Consider the following 22641-nt stretch of genomic DNA (forward strand, 5'->3'; position numbering starts at 1 on the left):
CAACAGCCCTTGCAATTTTGTTTATTCATAACTTTTAGACATTTTGCATCAAGCCAGCTAGTGGATGATGTTATACTAAACAAGACACTGCAGAGTGAAGGACTGTTCTGCTTAGGCCCATCTCCTCTCTTTCTTAGACAAATTTAGACCCTTTCCTTTTCATTTAGAGGGAACAATATGCAGTTACACATTTTTAAACACTGCCTTCGTGTTTTTAACTAAAATTTTACTTTCATGAAGCAAAGTCCTGTAATTCATTTCATAGCTAAAGCTGAGCTACTTGGGTTTTAGGTGAACCTGAAGATTAATAAATTGGCAGATTAACTGTAAACCACAGAGGGTTATTTCCTGTTTCTGCCAGATGATCCATCTGTAAAAGTTCATCTAGAGCTGTCTTCAGTGATTTTTTTAAACAATGAAATTACAACCCTGACATGTAAGAGTTTATTAAGCAGTCTTCTGATCAATGCCACTACCCCCCATGGAAAGGCAGATATGTAATCAATATCATGTGCACATCCCCTCCTCACATGCTGAATATAACTCTGGCTGCCATGTCACTTGATAGAAACAAACTATTTGTATTCATGAGCATGGAAACACCCCTCTTGTAAAGTCTTAACGGAATAAGGCAGCTGCTTATTCCCAGGGGATACTCTGCTGTGGAATAAATCTGGGTTATTCCATGGGGGAGGGAGAGCCACAGCAGGATGTATACTGTGAACAAGTGTGCAGGAGAGCATCAATACAGGAGCAGGCTGCAGAAGTTCTACCTGACAAGTAAGAGTATTTCAGCCCTAAATAAAAACTGTTGACTGCAGAGGTCTTTGCTGCTAGCTCATTTTGACACTAATTTTTCTATGTTTTAAAGTCTTCTGCAAAGACACTGGTCAGAGAGAATGAGAAAATAGAAAGAACTTGAGGAAAAGTGAGAAGTCCAAGGGCCTGTTCAGGAAACACTAATGTCGTTTCTGGTACTTTGGAAATCAGATATCTTTTCCCTTTCTAGCACAAGATTCGAGAGAATGGCAGGAAGCCATGTCACCACAGATCTGGTAGAGTCCCCAAACTGGGAACATGCATCAAACAGGCTGAGAGGTGGAGACCACCATAACCTCTCGTCTTTTCTCAGGAATGGAAAAAGTTTACTGGAGGTAGATCTGACTTGGAAGGTAGCCCTGAATTGGAAGGTAGCCCTTGTGGCTATTTCTTGCAAAGGAGCAAATGCTACCACCTTCTTTATCTACAGATTGGCACAACAGGGATGACTTTTCCTGATTTTCCTTCTCACAGATCTCTTGTGAATTTTTCCACAGAGAGGCATTATCACAGAAATGGGTCTTGGCTGAAATCCCAAAATGTCATCTAGGTACGACTGCCTGCAGTCATAATGCAATTGCCCAGATTGAGGTTCTTAGCTTCAAATAAGAGCTTGGATTCTGAATTAGAGCACTTTGTAAAAATTCTTTTTGGAATCAAAATGAGAACTAAACAGATATTAAATGATTGGTTGAGGAGTCCTGACTGAGGCTCTGTTCCGCAGAAGAGTTAAAACAACATAAACTATAGTAGGTTCTTGGACTTGTTTTTTAAGATAGACCATGTGGAAATTTTAAAGATGACTATTTAAAAAAAACAAATCAGTTTTGCAGATCATAAACATAGGGGAAAAAACCACAATGAGGGCTAGTAAGTAATTCTTCTTTTTTTTCCAGTATCAAAATTCAAGATTCCCTCTCTGAACATTAGATCAATGCAATAAGTGTAAATCCATGTCCTGCCATATTACAGACATCCCAAAGACCTACATATTGATCATGTTTCCTTAAAGTGTGATTGCAGCACAAGGAAAGACAAGGTTTCATGAACATTGCACAAAGCCTTATGAGAATTTTTCATGCTGCATCTTTAATTCAAAGAGGAAATATCAAAGGGACTACTAAAGATGTTGGTGCTCTTTCTTTTTTCAAGAAGTATGACCTCAGAGAGATACCTATAGGTGTAGCATAATGACAAGGTATGAAGAAAATAATATGATTATAACATCAGTGACCATTATAGAAAAAGCTAATGAACCTGTCAAACTTATCATTAGTTTTAGGCACAGAGAATAAAGCATGACATTGGAGTAAACCATAGCCTATATTATATCACTAGAAATTATATGGTCCTCATCTTATCTGAATCAATAAAAAATCCTATTTAGTCTCCAAAAACTTTCAGACAGTCACAATATATCTTATTCCCAAATATTTAATTTCTGTTCTTTTGCTGTGCACTTCTATTGTCAATGTCTAATAGCAGGGAAAGTGCAGTGAATTACTTCTGAATATATAAGAAATACATTTTCTTCACATAAAAAAAATCCAAACTATTTCTGCTCCTTTTGTTGAAAACAATTTTTAAAAATACCAGAAAATATTCTATGTTGTTATTCTAAGCAATATATGAACCATTCCTAGTGAATGTTATGAAAAGGAAATGATACCGACATTTATAGAAAATGTAAAGGCTGCCAACCAACATTTTGTGTATATCTCAAATTATTTATCCCACTGCAATCTTTTCTGACAACAAGGTAATTGCTTCAATAATACAAAACTAGAAAATAGCTTTTGCCACACAGATCTTAGTAGAACATAAAATAGAAAGCAGGATGTAACTGTTGAACAGAAAATCATATTATGAGCAATGTATTTCTTCAAAGCACTTCAAAATACTTTAAGTATTGAATTCAAAATATCATTTCACTTATTTCTGGAGATTTTTTTCATTCGTTGTTACCTGAAAAGTTCCATACATATTTTATACTTATTACTAATATTCATTGTTCCAAACACCATTTTGCATCACATCAGAAGTTCTTCTTTTCTTTAGAAGTAAATTAAAAAAAGGAGATCAAAAAAGAACCACAAACATTAAAACTCTGACATCAAAAATGTTGAAAAATTTGTGCAAGCCATGTCAGTGAAAAAGTGTAGGGCAGCAACGCCAGAAAAATGCCTGCATGTGATCAGAGAAAGCAGGGTAGCTAATGAGTCAAGACTGATATTAGGTATCATACATATTAGGCAGTTTGATCACTAAGAAAGTTATATCATTTTAAATCGGGTTGTTCTGTAAGGACACTCCTTTTCTGCAACCCTGTTAAAAGAATCTCAAAAAAAATTTTTTAGAAAGCTCTTTGATGTGTCTCCCTATAACATAAAAGGCAAGACCTCTGCCTGCCCTTCAGGAGCAGATCAACTCATTAGAAATGTAATGAGGAACATTAGGCCAAGAAAGAAATCGCAGGCTCTGCAAATGCAGGGCAATATGAATTCACATTTTTGCTGAGCAAGTGAACTACACCAGAAAGGTGAAGAAATGCTGCTACTGTGTGCTTCACAGTCTGTGTTCAAGCCTTGTCTCCACAGCTTCCAGTAAGCAAATTTGAAGTAATATTTAGGTAATAAAGCAAAAGATTCAAAAGACTTCCTTAAGGAAGTCTCAGCTTCATATGTGAAAATTTTTGGACACTCATCACTCCCAGTACACTAATGGGTAGTATGCTAAATAGCCTGTTGTGGCAAATCTCTAGGTGCATTTACTCAACTTCCCAACCACTGAAAGAAGTTAGACCTCTATAAAGTGTTCAATAATGTGAAACACTGTTGAGCAGACACAGTATATAAAGCATCCTACAGAACTACACCTCCAGTGACCACCCTGGCCATGTGCCAGCAGCACCAAAGGACACCCACCCTGTCTGGAGGGCAGGAAGGGTCCTCTGCTCCAGATACTCAGGAGGTCAGGACCGCAGAGTGTCCTATGAATACCATGGAGATAGAAACATGAACAGAGGGTCAATGGTAATAGTGCAGGTAATCAGGGGGACAAATCCTAGGTCTTGGTGCCTTTATAAAAATGTGCATCCTAGACCTAAATCAGTAAATGCCTCACAGCAGAGAGAAGGTAGCACATCCCAAACACTGGTGCCTGTGACTTCAAGGACATAATAACATAGTTCTTATGTCCTAAATTTCTTTTATATAGCATTTCACTACAGCCCTGGGTATCACTTCTTACTCAGTATCACCCCAAGGCAGGACTGACTGAGCACCCCAGCAAGGTATTGTTCATCCTGAACTGATGGAATGGCACCAGAAAGCCACAAATAGAATGAATGCTCCATTTACTGCTGAAGTTAGGGCTATGAAAGTGGTGTGTGGAGGTGGGGGACTCATAGACAAATATTAAAGTTTTTTTAAAAAATCACAGACAAGATTCTTTCACAGTTTGTTGCACCTATCATCACTGATGAGATATTGATGTAGCATGACACAAATAAAGAAATACAACAATAATAATCCCTTCATCTTGTTCAGTTTTTCATGTTCCCCTTAAGTGTCATACCTTCTTGTGAGTATTAAGGTAGAATAAAGGAAGTAAATGACAGTTTCAGATGGAGTGTTTTTGATAAATACAAGCTGTTATAGTGGAGGTTTATTGTTTCGATTTTTCTTAATACAGAACCCACTGCTGCTCCCATCGATGTCAAAGCTACGAGTTTGTCTGTATCAGAGATTCTTGTTGCGTGGAAACATATTAAAGAAAGTCTAGGAAGACCACAGGGATTTGAGGTATGAACACAGAATATCATAATGAGAAGTCTTGTTGCTTTTGCTAGCATTGCATTCTGTTAACATGTGCAGCAGTGAAACTTCAATAGAAATTATGCTCATTTTAGCATACATATGACTAGCTGTAGAACAACGGTCACAGTTGTAGCACTGGAACATCTTTTATTTATTTGTGCTTGGAAACTATCCAACACCAGTTCTTATAACATCTCTTTGTCACGTCAAAAAGAGCTGAAAGAACTGCAAGTGACCCAGCATATGTTGTTCACAGGCTGGGAAAAATTAGGTATTGACTGTTTCCAGTTCTAAGTGACCAGTTCAAACTTGTTATTTACTGACAGCAATCAACACAGGGAAAGGAGAGAGCCTCTGTGTCCGTGTGCTCTCATCCCACAGTGGTCGAGGGACATCTGCTGGACAGACTATAGCAATGGGATGTCAGGGGGGGAAGCAGCGGTTTCACCTTCCATAAATAAAAGTTCTGCTGAGAGACAGCCCTTCGTGACTTGGGAAAGTGAACAAGCCCTAGCAATGGACCTTCACCCACTTTTAGACAGTATTTACAGTCCAAACCCCCAGGAACAGATTGGATCTAGTAGTAAACTTGTCTGTCCTTTGGGGCCACCATGACCCATCTTGACTTTGTGGATCAGTCTGTGCTGATCCTCATGAAAAAGTCTAGCTAAATCTCATGTACTTATTTTGGGATGCAGGTTATTTGACCTGCTTTAGACCTTTAGAGAGCATTGACTCATTCCTGATTCTCTACAGTAATACTGACAAGGGTGTAAATATGTAAGTCTGAGGCAGACACCAATCATATGTGTGTCTTAAAACATCTTGTGACCTACTAGCACAGAGCATATACCTGGCAACATGGCTGGACAAACCCAGAGACTGTTGACTGTCACTGATGGCCTTAGGAATGAAATGTAGCTGTCCAGGCAGCACCAGAGCCAACACATTCTCCAGTTCAGCCTCAGGCTGGGCACCAGGACAGCACATTTACCCCATAGCTTAGACACAACCATTTAACATTGTTTACCTTTTGGTGTGGCCTTTTGATATACTGGATAGCAATATCCATATTACTATCCAGTGCAGTCTGAACAGGCTGTTACTTTGCCATATCACCTCACGTCTTGTATTGCTCAGGTGTCTTTTCCATCTACATCTCCAAGCTGAGCTCTGCTGACCCTCTCTCAGTTCTCGTTCATTGTTCTTTATTCCCACTCCTTCATTACATTAAACATATTTTTACCCCTTTGCACATGGCTTGCTTCATGCAGCAAAATTTGACCATTTTATCTTTAGACCTGCTATCTATAAGAAGAACAAGACTGTATCTGAGAGAGATTATATTCAGCTTGCAAGTGCTATCCCTCTCCATGTAGCAAGTGTTCCACCTGTTACTAACCCAACTTAAATCTCAAGGACAGTCTGAAATAACTTAATTGCTGCATCCTGTCTTTTTTCTCTTCAGAAAGGGGTTTTTCTGCTACCCTTTCTCAGCTATCTTAACATTTTTTAAATTATACATACTGTCTTCACTCTTATTCTATCGACCACTGATTCTCAAAATGTTCTATATCTTTGCTTTACATATTTTAAAATAAAAAAAAACAAACCAGATTTTCTTTCTAAAATTGAAAATTATTTCTCTAGAAGCTTATTCTTTCATAACTTGAATGTATTTTGCATTTACCTGCTTGTCACATAACACTTCCTTTAGCTCTCCAGATGTGTCCTAGTAATAGATGGCTATTACATGTGGGCTCTCTATGTATCAGAGGTGGTCTTCCTCACTTGGAAAATGTTCAGACCTTTGTAATTTAGCATACTCTGGCCCAAAAAGTAACACTTGGCTGCTCTGAGTCTCTCATGGATATCTCATGTATGAATTTAAAAATGGTTATTGATACAGCAGAAGTTAACAGTGAACCTTATTAATACTTTGGCTCGTCACTGTGCTGTACACCAGTTTTAGGATTCTAGCATGAAGATTACAAGTAAATATTTTAAGCCAGGGATCTACAGATGACATAACAAAAATTCAACAGGACAGAATACAATCTGCGGATGGCATTGCTAAATCTTTTCAGCTCCATTTTTGGGAAGAATTTCATCAAAAAGACATAATGACTTATAGGATCAATGCAGTGAGTCAGTGCATTACAGTATTCACTTCAGAACACTAAGTCCACACTATCAGCCCAATTTTGCTAACATACCAAGAATTTCTCTTTCAAGCATCCTCTTAGTGTAAAAAGGAAAGGAGTCTGTATAGCAAGACATTCCACTCCCAAGAAAACCCAAAAGTATGGAACAGTTTCATGCTTTCCATACGATTTGCTTTCTTAGGCTTCTGTGAAAACTTTTTTAATTTCAGAATTGATTCTGAAAGTTCATCATATGTACAATGCACTGCAAAACAAAGCCTGTAGTACTCCCTCAATCCACAAACAACAAATAGATAAAGTACAGAACTCCAGTAATGTTATAAAAGGATGAATGAGTTATTCTTTTTTTAAAAAACTATTATTTCCTAATGTAAAATGATTGTGGACTGCTAGTAAAATGTTGCCTTCAATTCAAATTGAATGCAAAACAATCTGACTAACCCCTCTATTTTCATGTCGCAATTCGTATTCTGCCTGTGGTCACAACAGCAGTGACAATATTTCTTCACATTTCTGGCCTTTTAACAACAGTATTATAAAAGGGGCAGCTATTTTCTTAACAGTTGAATGTTTGGGCTCTAATCAACAAAAGTGACAGAATATTTACTACATACAGACAAATTTTCAGTGACCCACTTTCACTCTGCCCTGTTTACACTTCCTAAGTGCACTAAGGAGTAATGAAAGGCAAAATAACTTGTCCAATATCACATTGTCATCCTTGGAAGGCAGTGTTAACTGTTATGTCACATGAGTTTTATGCAAGGTTTGCTGTACTCATTTGCATCTTCCAAAGCACATATTATTCCTGACTTCAGTAGAGGTTTGTCAGCTCTCCACCCGACCTTACTAAATATATGCCAGCTACAGCCTGATAAAGTAGAAGTAGCTTGAAAACTTCGTCAGAATTGTAGAAAAATATAGTGTGTTCCATACTTATTGTTTGAAATCCTTAACTTGAAGGTTATAAAATCTATTTGAGCCCTAGGCAGTGTTTTCTTTGTCACACACTACTGGTAAGGAAGGAAACAGAAAAAAATTACTGGATGGAAGAAGAGATATTTTTGTTTTCTTTTTCCTTTTCCAGAAAGACAAGGTTAATATTTAAGTACAGACCACAAAGCTTGTGTTTTTTTCATTGGGATTCCCCAAAGGGGTAAGAGTTTGACTAATGCACTCCAAAGGTCAACTTGGAAGAAAAACCAAAAAGGATAAAAAATAAAAAATCTCTATTATCATTTTCAGAGAGGATTACTTGACATAATAACTTGATTTTACCCTATTATGTCCTTTGAAAGAGAAATATTTGATATTTTGCTGTTTCTTATGTGTATTTTATCTATTTTTACAATGGAACAGAAAATTACGTGTGCATGGTACCGGAATTTTATATTTTTTTATTTACTGAAGTAATTTCGAAAGAGCATATGAATGTTTTAACCACAGCCTGGTAAAGCAAGACAGAAAAAAAAAGAGTAATTCGTGGTTCACTAGCCTGAATACCAATTTACCAGACTTCATGTTTGAAATTAATTGATTTTTCCACACACAAAATTAGTGATTCAATGGTTTTATATATGAGTTAATTTTGCCTACAAAGTCACTCCTATTCTGATTCAAACACCTCCAAAGACCTGAAGACTAGAACCAGGAGTTTATAGCAGAACATACTACTGCTTCTCATGCCCTTGAACTATGGATCACACCCTAGATGCCTCATGAGGGCCCCAAGATAGCAATACCTTTTCCAATGTCCATGTCTTGAATTTTTTGTTATGATTATCAATGACTCATGAACTGTTTGGGGGTTCTAATACCTAAAATCAGAAACACAGATAATTATTCATTTTTCATTAGAAAATATAACTAGATATTTGATGATAGTACTCAAAGTTGAGGTACAATATCAGTTGTCTGATATTGTATGTCTGATATCCAATGGTCTGCAGGACCATGTGGAAGCAGAGAGTACCTGAGGAAAGAGGTGGAAGATGTAAGCTACTCCAGAAAGTACTGTACTGTTTTGTTTCTTCTTTTCAGTCAGCAGTTGTTCAGGTGAGAATGAAGGAACTGAGGCTGACTGACCTTTTTGCAGGAACCTCTCATCCAGTTCTGAAGCACAGTCACACCAATGCCTTGAAATGATACAAAAAGCACCTCTTCTCCCGTCCTAAGTGCTCACTTATACCATTGCATTAACATTTACATGGCTTCCATCTGCCAGTTCAAGTAACATACAGGTTTTCTGATAATGCTAATTAAAATACTTTTTATGAAATCTGAATCACTGTATGAACTATTTTTTCAGGGCTAGCAGCAGTTCTTTCAGTTCACAGCTCTTTCTCCCCTAGCACTTTCTGTACTCTAAGATCTCTTCAAGTCCATTTTCAATTACATCAGTGCTGTTGATGCTGACAAATGCTCAGAGAGCCCAGGAAAGTCTGGTGTTTTGTCCACTTTGATTCATTCTACCTAATTTAGGCTCTTGATATGCCTAATTTGTAGCTTAGATTTTCTGTGGTCAACAGAAAGAATATCCAGACAGTAAATTTAGCAAAAAGGACACGCAATTAGATCAGATTAATTTATAGCAAAGAATGCACACCCTAAAAACCAACTCAGAAAAAACAGTAATATTATTTAAGATACCTTTTAACCTAAAACTTCAAGGAAGTTGTCTGTAACTATCAGAGGTAGAAATATTTTAGACAGAAATAAACTTTAACATGAAGATTTTCTTTAAACCGTCGCTTAAATCGCAGTCAGGGCAAAGGAGTTTGCATGTTCTTGTACCTCCTCTATTCAGTTATTTGCTTTCTCCTTAGCTCAAAGAGATGGATTCCTGGGAAACAGATATCAAAGCTCTTTATTATTTGGCTAAGCAACAGACAATAGAAAGTCCAGCAATAATGTAAAACCTTACAAACAAGAACACATTAATCAGACCAAAAGCTTTCTTTCCCCATTTTTTCTTTCATTTTTCAAATATGGGCTACTCTTTTGTGATTTATGCTTCACACTATTATCAATATTCAAAATTATCATTAAGGAAAGTCTGCCCTGTTTTATAAATCCCTTCTGAGAAGTATAAATTAAGGTTACAAAAATAACAAGATTTAAAAAATAACAAACACGTGGATGTGTAAATAAACAAACAAACCTTCTGTTCTAAGATAAATGTCCAGCACTTTTAAACATCAGCAGTACCTTCATTTTAGTTCAAATCAGTGTAAATTCCTACACCATCTACCCTAGTCAATGATCATTGGAATTCTCTTTTTTTTTATAACCAGTTTTTCTTTCAGTTCTTTTGGTCATCAACAAATGAATGTATATGTTATCAAAAAAGAAAAAAGAAAATGAAATTTTGATATCAAAGTCCATAGTCACCTGGCAATACTTTAAGGGAAATTTTTAAATCAGGGAACAAACACTTTAAGGGCTTTGAAGTACAGAGGAAACTGACACAGAAGCATTGCCGAATTGCATTTCATGTTTTTGGTTCTTAATTCCATATATTCATTCCCTTAAGAATACCCCTTTGCCAAGGGAGAACACCTTTGCTATGTGGTGCTGCAGAACTGATAGGGAACATCATGATTATTTCTGCAGACTTAACAGGTACAAAATACAATTAGTATCCAAACTGATAATGCCACATAAGCAGTGATGCAGAGCAATTCCAAACCCATGGAAAATATCAAAGGGGACAAGCTGTGCTCCTGTCTTTCTTGCACCAGATTACTATATCTATGTAGTCCTCACACCAGTGTTTTGAAAATCAGATTTTCACTACTTCTTTATGCTAAAAAATGAATTTTCAGTGCAAAAGCTGGGTGTTATTTATTGCCTTGAACATTGCATTAATATGAGACATAGTGTGTCCTGTGAATAAACACTGAGACCTCTTCAGCTATTCATAATTTTGCTCCCATCTGTCTAGAACAAGGATTTCACTACTTCAGTTGCATTTCCGCACCTGCTACTGTCCATCTATGCAAGCTTGATCAAGTCACTTTTCCTTTCTGATGATTTTCATGTTGGATCCTCAGCAGACTACACTATCTGGTTAATAGCATCTTCCAGGACATGTGGTCTCTCTCACTATCTGTTCATACAGTCCTTAATACTGTGCAATTCTCATCACTGTAGTGTCAAGTTTGGAAAGATGCATCACAAAGGAAATTAAAGGAATCTGATTGCCCAAGAGATAATAAGCATTGGAGGTTCAATGCTAGTGTATGAATAAATGGTTGTTGATTCTTTTCTTCTTTTCACAAAAGATGTGACAAGGTGTTATTTCAGGTATCAATAGGTTTGGTCAAGCATTCAGATAGCAAAATACCTAAGTGAATCACACTTATTTCAACAAGTGGTGACTGCAACTAGTATTGAAGACTAAGATGTAATTAATCTAAGAATTGAAGCAAGTGTTTTAATATGAGATAATGCAGGTGCACACACACATGCACACACATAAAAAGACATTTACTTCAAGTTTTACAATCAAAAGAATGGACTTTGAGTTGGCCCTCAATCAGAGTTAACAGAGCCACTTTACTCAAGTGAAGATAGGTCCTCAAAAGTACATCTTTTGAACGAGATATTTTTAGATTTTTTTTATGGCACTCCTAGTGCAATTATAAAAGGTCAGCACTGTACTCATTGGCCTTATTTTCTTGTGAGCCCCTTGTTTTCTTCGGTTCGCCGTTTTCTGGGATACATTCACAAAAGTGCTGTATTGTCTGTGACCTTTTTCTCAGAGGAAAAATTATCCAGATATAATATGAATAACCTACTAAGAAATAACCAACTTCACATAAAAGGTCAAAACGCGCAATAAGTGTAAGTAGGTCTCAGTATAAATAACAGTAAGCTGAATATAGATCTTTGAATGGCACATTAGTAACATCTCCTGTTAGGGAAAGCAGGGCCCCATGAGAATTACCTTACTTGTGTAGGTCACCTAGATACATTAAAAAGAAACAGTATTGCTTTTCTCGTTATTCCCTGCAAATACTTGGTCCCCGAGGAAAGAGACTATTTAAATTCCCAGCTCTGCATTATAACCTCTTTGAGATTATGATAAATTTAGTGTAGATACCAGAAATAAGAATTAAGAACCACCACAGATCATTTAGGGAATTTATATCTGAAAAGGAAGGGCATAAACATAATATCGGAATTTCATTTACCAGGAACCTGTTTATAACCAAGAACAAAAACTGAATCCATTTCCTTCTTTTTCTTCAGATAAGAATTTTCTGATGATGGAAAGAGTTCCTTTGTTGTTTTGTCACTGCCTATTCATTACACTGATAAGAAATCTTGTGGCTGAGCTGCACTGGGCCAGGAAGGGCATGTTGCTCACAATACTTCTTAACTGATGTGGCCAGAGTTTTCCAGAGTAAAAGTAGGTATTCTGGTGACCTATCAGAGGATGAGCTTTCCTTAAATGTTCTCCTTCAGTGATGAGCTCTCCCTGCCAAAGTAATCCTCTGCTCTTCTGTCTTGTAGTAACATTTTCTCATGCCAGTACACAGCAATTCAATGTCCTTCAGGTCATAACATGATATTCCAAGTCTTACCATTTTGGAGAAGTGAGCACTGCATGGTTTGAGGTTAAGCAGCAAATCCCATATGCTTTAAAGGGCCTGATGATCAGAAAAAGGTATAAATGGCTAAAAGACCCACCACAGGATAACAAGTACAAACACCTGGAAGCATGAGCTTGCTAGGTTCCTATATTAAACTTTCATTTGGTCGCTTGTTGGCAGGTTGGATACTGGAAGGACATGGAGAAGGAAGAAGCAGCAGAAAAGGTCAAAACAGAGGGAAATGAGTCATCCATCCTCCTGACAGGATTAGAAGGAAACACATTATATCACCTAACAGTGAGGGCGTACAATGCTGCAGGGTATGGACCACCTAGCACTGCTGTGCATGCAGCAACCAAGAAGTCCCGTAAGTAATCTCAGTTATCTTTGCTACAAGGGAGAAGTCAGAGAGCAACCTCTGCCCTCTTGTGTTTTCATTTAACATGAGTGTATAATAATCAGGAATCATGTATAGCTTTGATTCATGGCCTTGCTTTGATATTTAGACATGAATTTATATGACTTTACATTCATAACAAGGATTATTTTCCTAGGGAAAAAGGGGGATTTTTTTACAAAGAAGAGAGAGAAAAGAGTTCAGGTTCATAGGCTTTGTGAAATTTATGGGATAGGATGGGATGGGATGGAATGGGATGGGATGGGATGGGATGGGATGGGATGGGATGGGATGGGATGGGATGGGATGGGATGGGATGGGATGGGATGGGATGGGATGAATAAATACATAATAATCTACTACATTACAATACTGGTGAAAAAAAAACCTTAGAATTTGATCCAGAGTTGTGGGAGCCTGTTAACATGACTGATTTTAAATGTAATGAAAGATTGAAATATTTTTCTTTTGATTTTAAAGAAACTACCTATATATAAAAATATATTTATCTATATGTTATTTTTTTCTTCTCAGCTCCCAGCCAAGCACCAGGCAATATTATGTGGATACAGGATGGTTCACATGTGTCTCTTGGGTGGGAGCCAGTCAGACCTCTAGCTAATGAATCTGATGTAATGGGATACAAGGTCAGTGCTTCCCTGTCCTTACTCACCTTTCTCTCTTCCAAACAACTACTTCTCTTCTTTACTGGCTTTTTTCCCTTTCTTGTTTCTCTGTGTAAGTAAAGCATTCTGCACAGACTGTCTCCAATCAGTTTTCACCATGAAAAACAATAAATAAAATTAAAATGAGAGAAATGCCCCAACATATTTTTGTGTTGTGATTTTCAAATACTGCTTATAAACCGAGTAAGCTCTATCTGAGGGTATCAGCTCATTATCTCTGAACCAGAAGTGGTTATTAATAGGACAAGCCTGTGATGAAATTTCTAGTAACTCCTCAATTCAATTGTGTTTGCAGTAGGATTTAGAGAAATGTAGAATAATGAGGCATTATAAATTGACATTAAAATTAATATTTTTATGGAGCAGAAACAAAAATACTTCCGTTTGTTTTATAATCATGTTGGTAATGTTCAACAATCAGTGACAGTAACAGCTGGCATCTAAAGTTTTGAAGTTTTAAAGAGTAAAATACAGATTAACACTTAAATAATAAGTCATAAAACCACATAGAATTCACTGTAATATTTTAAATCAAAGTAGAATGTTTCCAATGTTTTTACAGAGGTGTGGAGGTTTGGTTTCTTTGAAGTCTGTATACAATCATTTCTAGACTAAAGTCTGATATCCCCTCTGATACACCAGGAAATATCACCAAGAAAGTGTAAAATGGTTCAAATAAGCCAGAAACTGTTCTAACTTTTATCAGAATAGTTAATATTCTGAAATAGTTGAGTTGACTACTCTAGTTTTTCACACCTCTCTAACCCTCTCAATTTTTGTCTGGGATCAGAAACTCTTATGCAGAAATACCAAAAAGACAGCTAGGTACTCACTTTCCCTTCCATAAATTTTTCCTGAATGTCACAGGAGGTTCAGGGACAGATCTAAGCTGTTCTCTGTTATCCAGCTAAGGTAAACACAGTAAGGACATTATTTGGAACATTTTCTTTACATTTGAAGTTAGGTTCTTTAGCCAAAAATGTGAATATCAACATGAATTTGGGGATAAGAATTTGAATCAAATGGAACCCAAAATACATTTTGAAATTTTGGAGGTAAAATTGTGCAACACCTAATGCTGGAGAGGGCAAATGTACTATCCTTGCTCTGGATCATAATCAATGTTCTTTCATTACTTGCTAGTATACTTTGCTATTACTGTTTTGAAGCCACTGCAGGGAGGGAAGAGTAAAAGCAGATGACTGTTCAAATGCAGTGTCACGAAACCCTCAGTGAAAGCATGAAACAGTTAGCATTGCAGTGACTGTGTTATCTGCACAAAATGTTTGGTATATAACTTGAATGACCACTATGACCATTATCTATTTTATTGACCATAGGTATTATTTCGGCAAGAAGGCCAGAGCAACAGTCAAGTTATAGAAACACAGAAAACCTCCGCAGTGGTACTTCTTCCTGATGTTGGTGTCTACATCATTGAGGTCTGTGCAGTTAGTGAAGGAGGGGATGGGACTGCAAGTCCCCAGATCAGAGTTCCATCTTTTTCAGGTAAAGTTACACTATATTTGAAAGAGTAGTGATTATAGCAATGTTCATTAACTCTACTATTCTCTACCTGAAAAACAATGTTGTCACAATTATTTAACTATTAGATAAAATTATTAATCTGAGTCCTCAGTTCCATGCTGAAACAAAGACATCTACTGCCATTTGAGATTCTCAAGAGCATCTGAGGCAACCATGTGAGGCCAACAAACAAAGCAGAAGATTTATAGGAAACCTCTCCCTTTCTAGGATAACATGTGAAAACCTGACTGAGCTATAGATGTTTATATGTGCACTAGGTGTCTTAAATAGCAATATAGTCAGCTGAGATGTAATCCATAGAGACCAACAGTGGAGCCTTGACAGCAATTCAGCTAATCTTCTGAATTTACATATTCAGACATAAGCCCATAAGGACACCCGATATGTTTTAAGGTATCCCAAACATTTGCACATGGCAGATATAATATGGGACTTAGAGGGTACACACATCACTCTGGACCACCAGCTGTAGGTGTACTGTCTAACATAGATAAAATGCTATCTATTTAGGTAAGTCTACAACTTCTCATAAGGGGAAGAGGAGGGACAGCCACTGATATCTTCTCTTTGGTGCCCACTGACAGGACCCAAGGGAATGACATGTAGTTGTGTCAGGGGAGATTTAGGTTGGATATTAAAAAATGTTCACCCAGAGGATGGTTGGGCACTGGAACAGGCTCCCCAAGGAAGAGGTCACAGCACTAAGCCTGACAGAGTTCAAGAAGCATTTGGATGATGCTCTCGGGCACATGGTGTGCCTCTTGGAGATGGTCCTGTGCAGGGCCAGGAGTTGGACTTGATGATCCTTATGAGTCCCTTCCAACTCAGCATAATCTGTGATTCTGTGAACACTCTGTATCTGCCTGCCTTAGAATAAGCTGAATTTCTCTGTAGATTCCAATGACTCCCTTGAATAATTATTACTTTAATAAACTATTAATTTATTACAGTATTAAAGTATTATCATAAAGTAACTTAGGATGTCTAGATTCTTTCTCCTCAGTTACTGTGATAAGTTGAAAAAATTTACAGTATCAATATTACATAGGTAAGAAAGGAATGGAAGGATTAGTGGCAAGAACGACCAGAAAATAACATTGACTTTTGCCTAAACACAACAAGGTATCTTAATTCTAACTTTCTGCTAAAACTTAAAAGTTCTACTAAACATTGCTTTACACTCTTAAGGAGTACTAACTAAAAGATGTGAGCCTGAAACTTCAATGTAGGACTAAAATTTCAACCCTAATCTAGTCACAAACCTCAATAATATTATCAGAATGCAGAAGACACCAATCCCTACTCCATGGAATATTTGTTTCATGTATCCTTTGAGCCATAACTGTAGGCAACCAAGTCTTTCATTCCCTGTCTCCTGATATTTGTAATTAGACTATGTATATCACATTAGTTCCATTTAGGTCAACTGTTGTCCAAAGGAACCCAGACTGGTTCCCTTCCCATTTTGTTACCACTAGTAGCCCAGAGAACAGTTCCCCTTAACACGGCCTTTAAAGGGACTGCTGTAATCTAAAATCATCACTGGACTACTGAGCAAAATACCACTTTTTCCTCTGGGCAAACATAGAGATCAAGGGCCAGCTTTAATCCGTTTTTCTGAGAAGAAGATTTGTGACCATGGTTGGAACTCAGAGCAGCTTCTGCAGGCTAATTCTTTTTTGAGGTTTAAGGCACAAAACCACATACCCCTTTGGAATTTGCTATTCATTTGCAGACTGAATATGAGGTTCCAGCATGTGAGTTGCCGTAGGTATCTTCATAAAATCCCATCTGTGTAGGGAGCCTATTTTGTGACTGCAATTGTCAGAAGCTAATCCATTACCTAAAGGTTAAGCTTCTGCTGAGGGTATAGAATACAAGTTTTGGGCAAAATATAGTATCTAAATGTACTGACTATTTGCATCATTTGTTCCTTAATTACTTTGCTTTTCATTTCAGGAGGGAAAGTAACAAGCGCTCAATCCACCTTACATGTGTTGTCTACTTCCTCGTCCTCTGTAACATTGCTTTTGGCACTGATGGTACCTTCAACATCATGGTGAAGGTTTCAGACTTTGTTGTTATTTCTTTGCTTTAATTTAATGACACCATAGGGTGGAGTTTTATGTCTGTGGAGAAACTGGAAACATGAGCTAATGCTTAAAGAACCATAGAAATGCCTGTGGTGCACTTAGAGGAGTGTTGGAGACACGGTCAATAATTCATCAGGTTTTTATCTCTTCTTTATTTGTAAAAGTCCTCTGGGGAGGAGACACTTCTTGGCCCAAAAATATGCAGATTGTATGTAATAAACTTTTGTAAACAAAGATAATTTCTGTCAAATGTATTTTCCTTTTTTAATATGTTCGATTTTGGTGAGCCCAGTCATGTGTCACCAGGTATTTAAAAAGTGGTGTCTAGTACAGTACATCTGTTTGGTTTGGAAAAAAAATCCTTTTTTAACATATAGAACAAAGTTTGATGCAGTTTTGTCGAATACTTTGCTCACATCCCCAATAACTGGTTGTTTCTACCAACAACTGAGAAAAAATATAATTTATCTACACAGCCCACTGCAAAAGTAAAGAGAATTTGTTCTGAAAATGTATAACATGTATTTAATTAGCAAAAAGAACTGCCAATAAAGTATTGGACAGCATACTCAGAACATGGCAAAATGGAGCAGAAAATCCATTTATTTTATTGCAAGGTAAATGAAAAATTATTAAATACAAACTTAAGAGGAAAAAGTTTTTATTCATCAAATACTGCAAGATATTACGTCCAATGATCAGATACAGATTTTCTAAAGTAAATAAGAAATCGATTCCTACTGCATATCACAAGGAAAACTGCACTGGGCATTTAAATATGATATACATTAAGATACTAGGTGGACAAATAAAGCAATGCAAGGAGAGAAACCTACTTTTTTCCAACCACTTCTCAGCTTTTTTTTTCTCAACTTTCTTTTTCCTCTGAGTCCATTTTTTAGTAACACTCTGTGCTCTATATAGATAGTAATCAAGTTGAAGTATATATGAAAGCATATTATGGAAAGAATATTAACATTTTTCAGAATTTAATCATTCACATATATTCAAACTGCAGTACAATATATTTTGGAGGATTTAGTGTCTGAGAAAAAATACTTGGAGAAGCGCTACAGAGCATCATTCCAGTTATTTAACTAATTGGCTCTATTTCTATATTTTACTGGAGATTATTCTTGTAGGGACTGTGTGCTATCAGTTTTAATCCCCAATTTTTGCTATACCAAACAATTTTTCATTCAATAGACAGTATGGACAATTTTTCTGCATTGGAAGGCCTTTCCATGTATTGGCACCTGAAGCAAAATAATTCCCAGAGTAGATGGTGTGCAATTACTGTGTACACAATTACTGTGTGCACAGTGCTGTGACAAAGGGTGTTTTACTAACACATCTAGGGATCAAGCCTAGGACAAACATTCCCTCACCTGGGAAAAATCAGGTTAAAAATGTTTAACATGAAAGTCCTAATGGCACAGCTCTTTTAGCTGTCCATCCCTCTAAAAGGTTTTGACGAAAATCTATTTAATTGATGAGTTCTGCAATCAAAATGCTATTATTTTGCCTGTTCACTAGCAAAATAATTTTTGGCATTTAGCTAAATCTGCTCTTTCTCAGCAGCTTTAAAATAGTAGACAAGAAAGCACAACACAGATCAAGTGCTTAGTAGGTAAAAAGCTGACTGGTGACTAAATATTTTTTCTTTTTAATATTTTATCAGCAAAATTTTTCAGAGAAAGTTCAACTCAAATCTTTCTTACCCACTAGTATTTTAAATAATTTTTTAAGAAATAGCATTTAAATTTACTTAGTCACTATGTTGCTAGGAAAACAAAGGCAGGACAGCTAGCTAAGCACAGGCTGTAGGTAAACGGAAAGAGACCTTCTATATCTCTGCGTTCTGGAAAATCCTTTGAGATCAAAGAAAGGAAGATGTAATGTACCTTGCTGATATAGCAAACTCACAGAAAATAACTACCTGCTGTCATTTGTAAAACAGCAGCATTGTTACTATGCAGAGAACCTGCATTAGCAATCTACCATCTTTCAAAAGGTTAAAATAAACAAGAATAAAGTGACAAACCAAAAAGTAAAATGGCTATTTTATAAATTAAGCATAATTTCCTCTATTTTTTATACAGTTGCTTGCCAATGCAGTTTATTTCAGAGTATTCAAAAAGGCTACATTCACTGCGGTGGCATTTTCTGAATGGTAGTTAAAATTTCTGAATACGATAAATGGATATGCTTTATAAGAAGAATAAAAGTCTGATAAGGAGATAGAACTCCATCTAGATACATCTCGATCTCTAGTATGAAGATAAAGATAGAAATACTGAACATACCATCAGGTAATGTAGTTGTATTGCAGGGACAAAAAGGGGTATGTTTTATATTCAACATGAACAAAATATGTATTTTGCATCTTAAATATATTAATAAACATGTTTTAAATGTTTAAGTATCTATGTATTACCTATTTGTTATTTTGTAGAAGATGTTTCCTTATCATGACATTTTTTAGTTGCAAGGGAAAGATTTTTCTTTTTTCATATAGAAGATTGTAATAGTGCAGTCTGGTATCACTGAGGAGACTGTATTTTTGTATACGGCCACAAGATCTGTTCAGAAAAAAAAAATAATTAGAAAGAAACTTTGTTTCACAGACCGAAAGAACGATACTGTCATGGCCCATAACAAAATGTTAGGTATATTGTACAATCTGTATATATGCTATATATAATGGTATATACAATGTGGAAGACACAGTAATATAATAGTTTCTGTGTACTGTTCTTGTAACATTAGATCTTTTTAATAAATTATTCTCTTTTTATTGGCTTTTATCTTATCTCCTGTCAGGTCCTCAGTTATGTTCATAGAGTACAGGGTGACACAAATATTTTGGTTTTTAGCAGCAAGAAGCCTTTAATTACATGACTTTCAAGAAGAAAATGATGAATCTGCAACAGTGAAAGTGGAAAATGCAACTCTTAAAATCAAGTAATTTTTGTCATCACTCCAATTTCACCTAAGTGTTGGTTTCCCTGGGTAGGTATCTATTTCATAACTAAACAATTGAAAGGTTCAAGAATTCTCAACATGAAATTATACTTAACAAAAACTGCAATGTAATCTGCAATTTAACATCAGAGATAAAATAAAAATAATCATGAACAGAAGAGAGATCTAGGGTGGAGAGGCACTGCCCAAAGAAGCTGTGGAAGCCCCATCCCTGGAAGTGTTCAAGGCCAGGTTGGATGGGTCTTTGAGCAATCTGGTCTTGTGGAGGGTGTCCCTGCACGTGGACAGGGGTTTGGAACTAGGTGATCTCTATGGTCCCTTCCAACCCAAACCATTCTATGATTTCTATGAAAAGTGCTTTATAAGGAAGTCACCAAGGTCAATCCTCTGTATACTGAAGTATTACATAGCTTCTGGTACCTCTGTGTCTTACATTTGAAATACTTTGTGTGAAAAACCACAAAAGAATAGTTTTCAAAAACACACATAGCCTTTTGAGGAAAAAATGTAATAATGAATGACCCAATTGTAGCAAATACTTTTCTTTTTTATAGTTTTATTTGAGCTTTTAATAATCCCCAATCAATTCTTTATGAAATGCATATTTTCAATGGTAGATGACTTTGGAACACAGTATGAAGACAAAAAGCCCATACTGGAAATAAAAATACATTGCCACAGTCGTTTGAACTGAGACTTCAATTACAAAATGGGTACTGCTTAAATAGTATATTATATCAGGACTTCCATTAAATTAGTTATGAATGTCGCAGAACACTGTAATGGCCTGCTTTTGCTGACATGGAGAACTGTACATTTTGAAAATCCATATCCTATCAGAACTTCAACGACACTGCAACCCATTCTTGCCCTTTTATGGACATCATCCCAGTTCCTCTGAAAATGAAAGACAATTTCCTTCTTAATTACTTCCTATGCTTTTGAGCAAAACAATGTCAAGGATAAGAGAAAATGAACTGCATTTTATTACAATAGGTTTGTTGCCTTTAGGCTATTGCAAACAGCCTCCCTAAGCATGCTGGCACATAGGTTGCTTCCAAAAATACAGATCCTGAGTTTGTTCTAAGACTTTTCTCTCAACTCCAGTAAAGACAGACGTGACTTTACCTTTATTGGAGTTCATATTTTTAATACTTTAAACAAGGTAATGATAGTATATGTGAAGAAAAGCCTGACAAGCCTAAAAGAAAAATCTATGGATAATTGTACATTTTCAATATTTGCATTACTTATTACAGGGGTCAGCTCTTTAAGTAAACTGATACAAATATTTAGATGCTATTCCTATTCCTGATCCCTGTGCTCCTTTTCTGCTATCAGATTATTAACTAAATACCCCAGCTTGTATAAGAAATCTACCCAGTCATCAGAAGAAACTGATAAAGAAATCTGAAATGCTTCTTGATTCATCTTTTACTGTGATGAAATAGATGTGTCGAGCTAAAGAAAAATACACTCCCTTTGGATATGGTTTGGTGGTGGGGTTTTTCACTTTTATGCTCAAAATCATCAACTTAAAAAAACTATAGAATAAAAACATGAGAGTCTTCCTGAAAAATACAGTTATCAAGACGAATAGCAAAGGCAGGCACTATATGTGTTAATCATAAAATAAGTTATTCAGCATATTTCACTTTTTGTACAGAAAATAAGATGAAAAAATGCATAAATTTGCTTTTCATAACAGAAAACATGTAAATAAAAAGATATTTAAAGTAATTGAGGCATATCTGGATCAAAGCTTTAGTAAGTACAATTTTACTTTAAGCTGCATTACTCTGTTCCCTGGCTGAACAAGCATTTCCATTTCATAATGGCACCATCTTGTATCTTCTACAAAAGAGACTTTTTAAGACAGGATAGTAAAACAGGGTAGTCCTCCTGATATTTCTTTAAAATTTGGCCATGTGGAGCAACTGGTTGACTTAGTAAAGAAGCCTGAGTTGAATTGTTTAGTTTTGTATAACTCATTCCCTTATTACTGAGTGATATATTCACCTAAATCAATCCTTTTGGAGAGAGTCATTCTAGGTGATGATGTTGCATATGTATGTTCTAATTAAGAAGTTTCACATGTGTTTTAGGTGAAAAAACTGAATGTCTACCCTGCTGTGATCACTATATTGTAGTACACGGGCAGCCACATGATCAGGAGAAGTAACGTGCAAGCTGGTATTGGTTCTTTTCTAACATGGAGAAGACTCAGAAACAAATTGTTGATGTTTTCTGGTTATACTTCATTTATTTCAAGTCCCATTAGTAAAAACCAAATTATCCACAGTACAGTGAATGTCTCTTTTGCTCCTGTTACATAAAAGAAAAAGAAACACTTCATAGTGCCCTACAACTTCCCAGGCAGCCCCTTCTTCCTCCCCCTTTCCTGTCTTCAAAAGGGTACGTGTGTGTACAGAGAGGGCAGGGGGAGAGTGGAGGAGACACAGAAGGAAGAGGAAATCCACGGGCACAGTATCCCACAAGGATGACCTGAAGTTAGCCCTGCCTCCTGACCTTG

The 22641-nt window shown here is 36.4% G+C and overlaps 1 protein-coding gene across 2 annotated transcripts in view; it reads left to right on the forward strand.

Annotated features, from left to right (window-relative positions):
• Positions 1–18838, forward strand: part of CNTN5 (contactin 5) — a 430795-nt gene extending 411957 nt beyond the window's left edge. For both annotated transcript variants that reach the window (XM_018071482.2, XM_018071483.2), the window contains 5 exons: positions 4513–4622; positions 12580–12766; positions 13331–13443; positions 14823–14991; positions 16990–18838. In XM_018071482.2, the coding sequence (XP_017926971.1) occupies positions 4513–4622; positions 12580–12766; positions 13331–13443; positions 14823–14991; positions 16990–17093 (683 nt within the window). In that variant the 3' untranslated portion in view covers positions 17094–18838. The remainder of the gene's footprint in view (positions 1–4512; positions 4623–12579; positions 12767–13330; positions 13444–14822; positions 14992–16989) is intronic.
• The last annotated feature ends 3803 nt before the right edge of the window (positions 18839–22641 follow it).

The sequence above is a fragment of the Manacus vitellinus genome, unplaced genomic scaffold (assembly GCF_001715985.3).
Source record: "Manacus vitellinus isolate BGI_N305 unplaced genomic scaffold, ASM171598v3 scaffold_2_pilon, whole genome shotgun sequence".
NCBI classification, from domain to species: domain Eukaryota; kingdom Metazoa; phylum Chordata; class Aves; order Passeriformes; family Pipridae; genus Manacus; species Manacus vitellinus.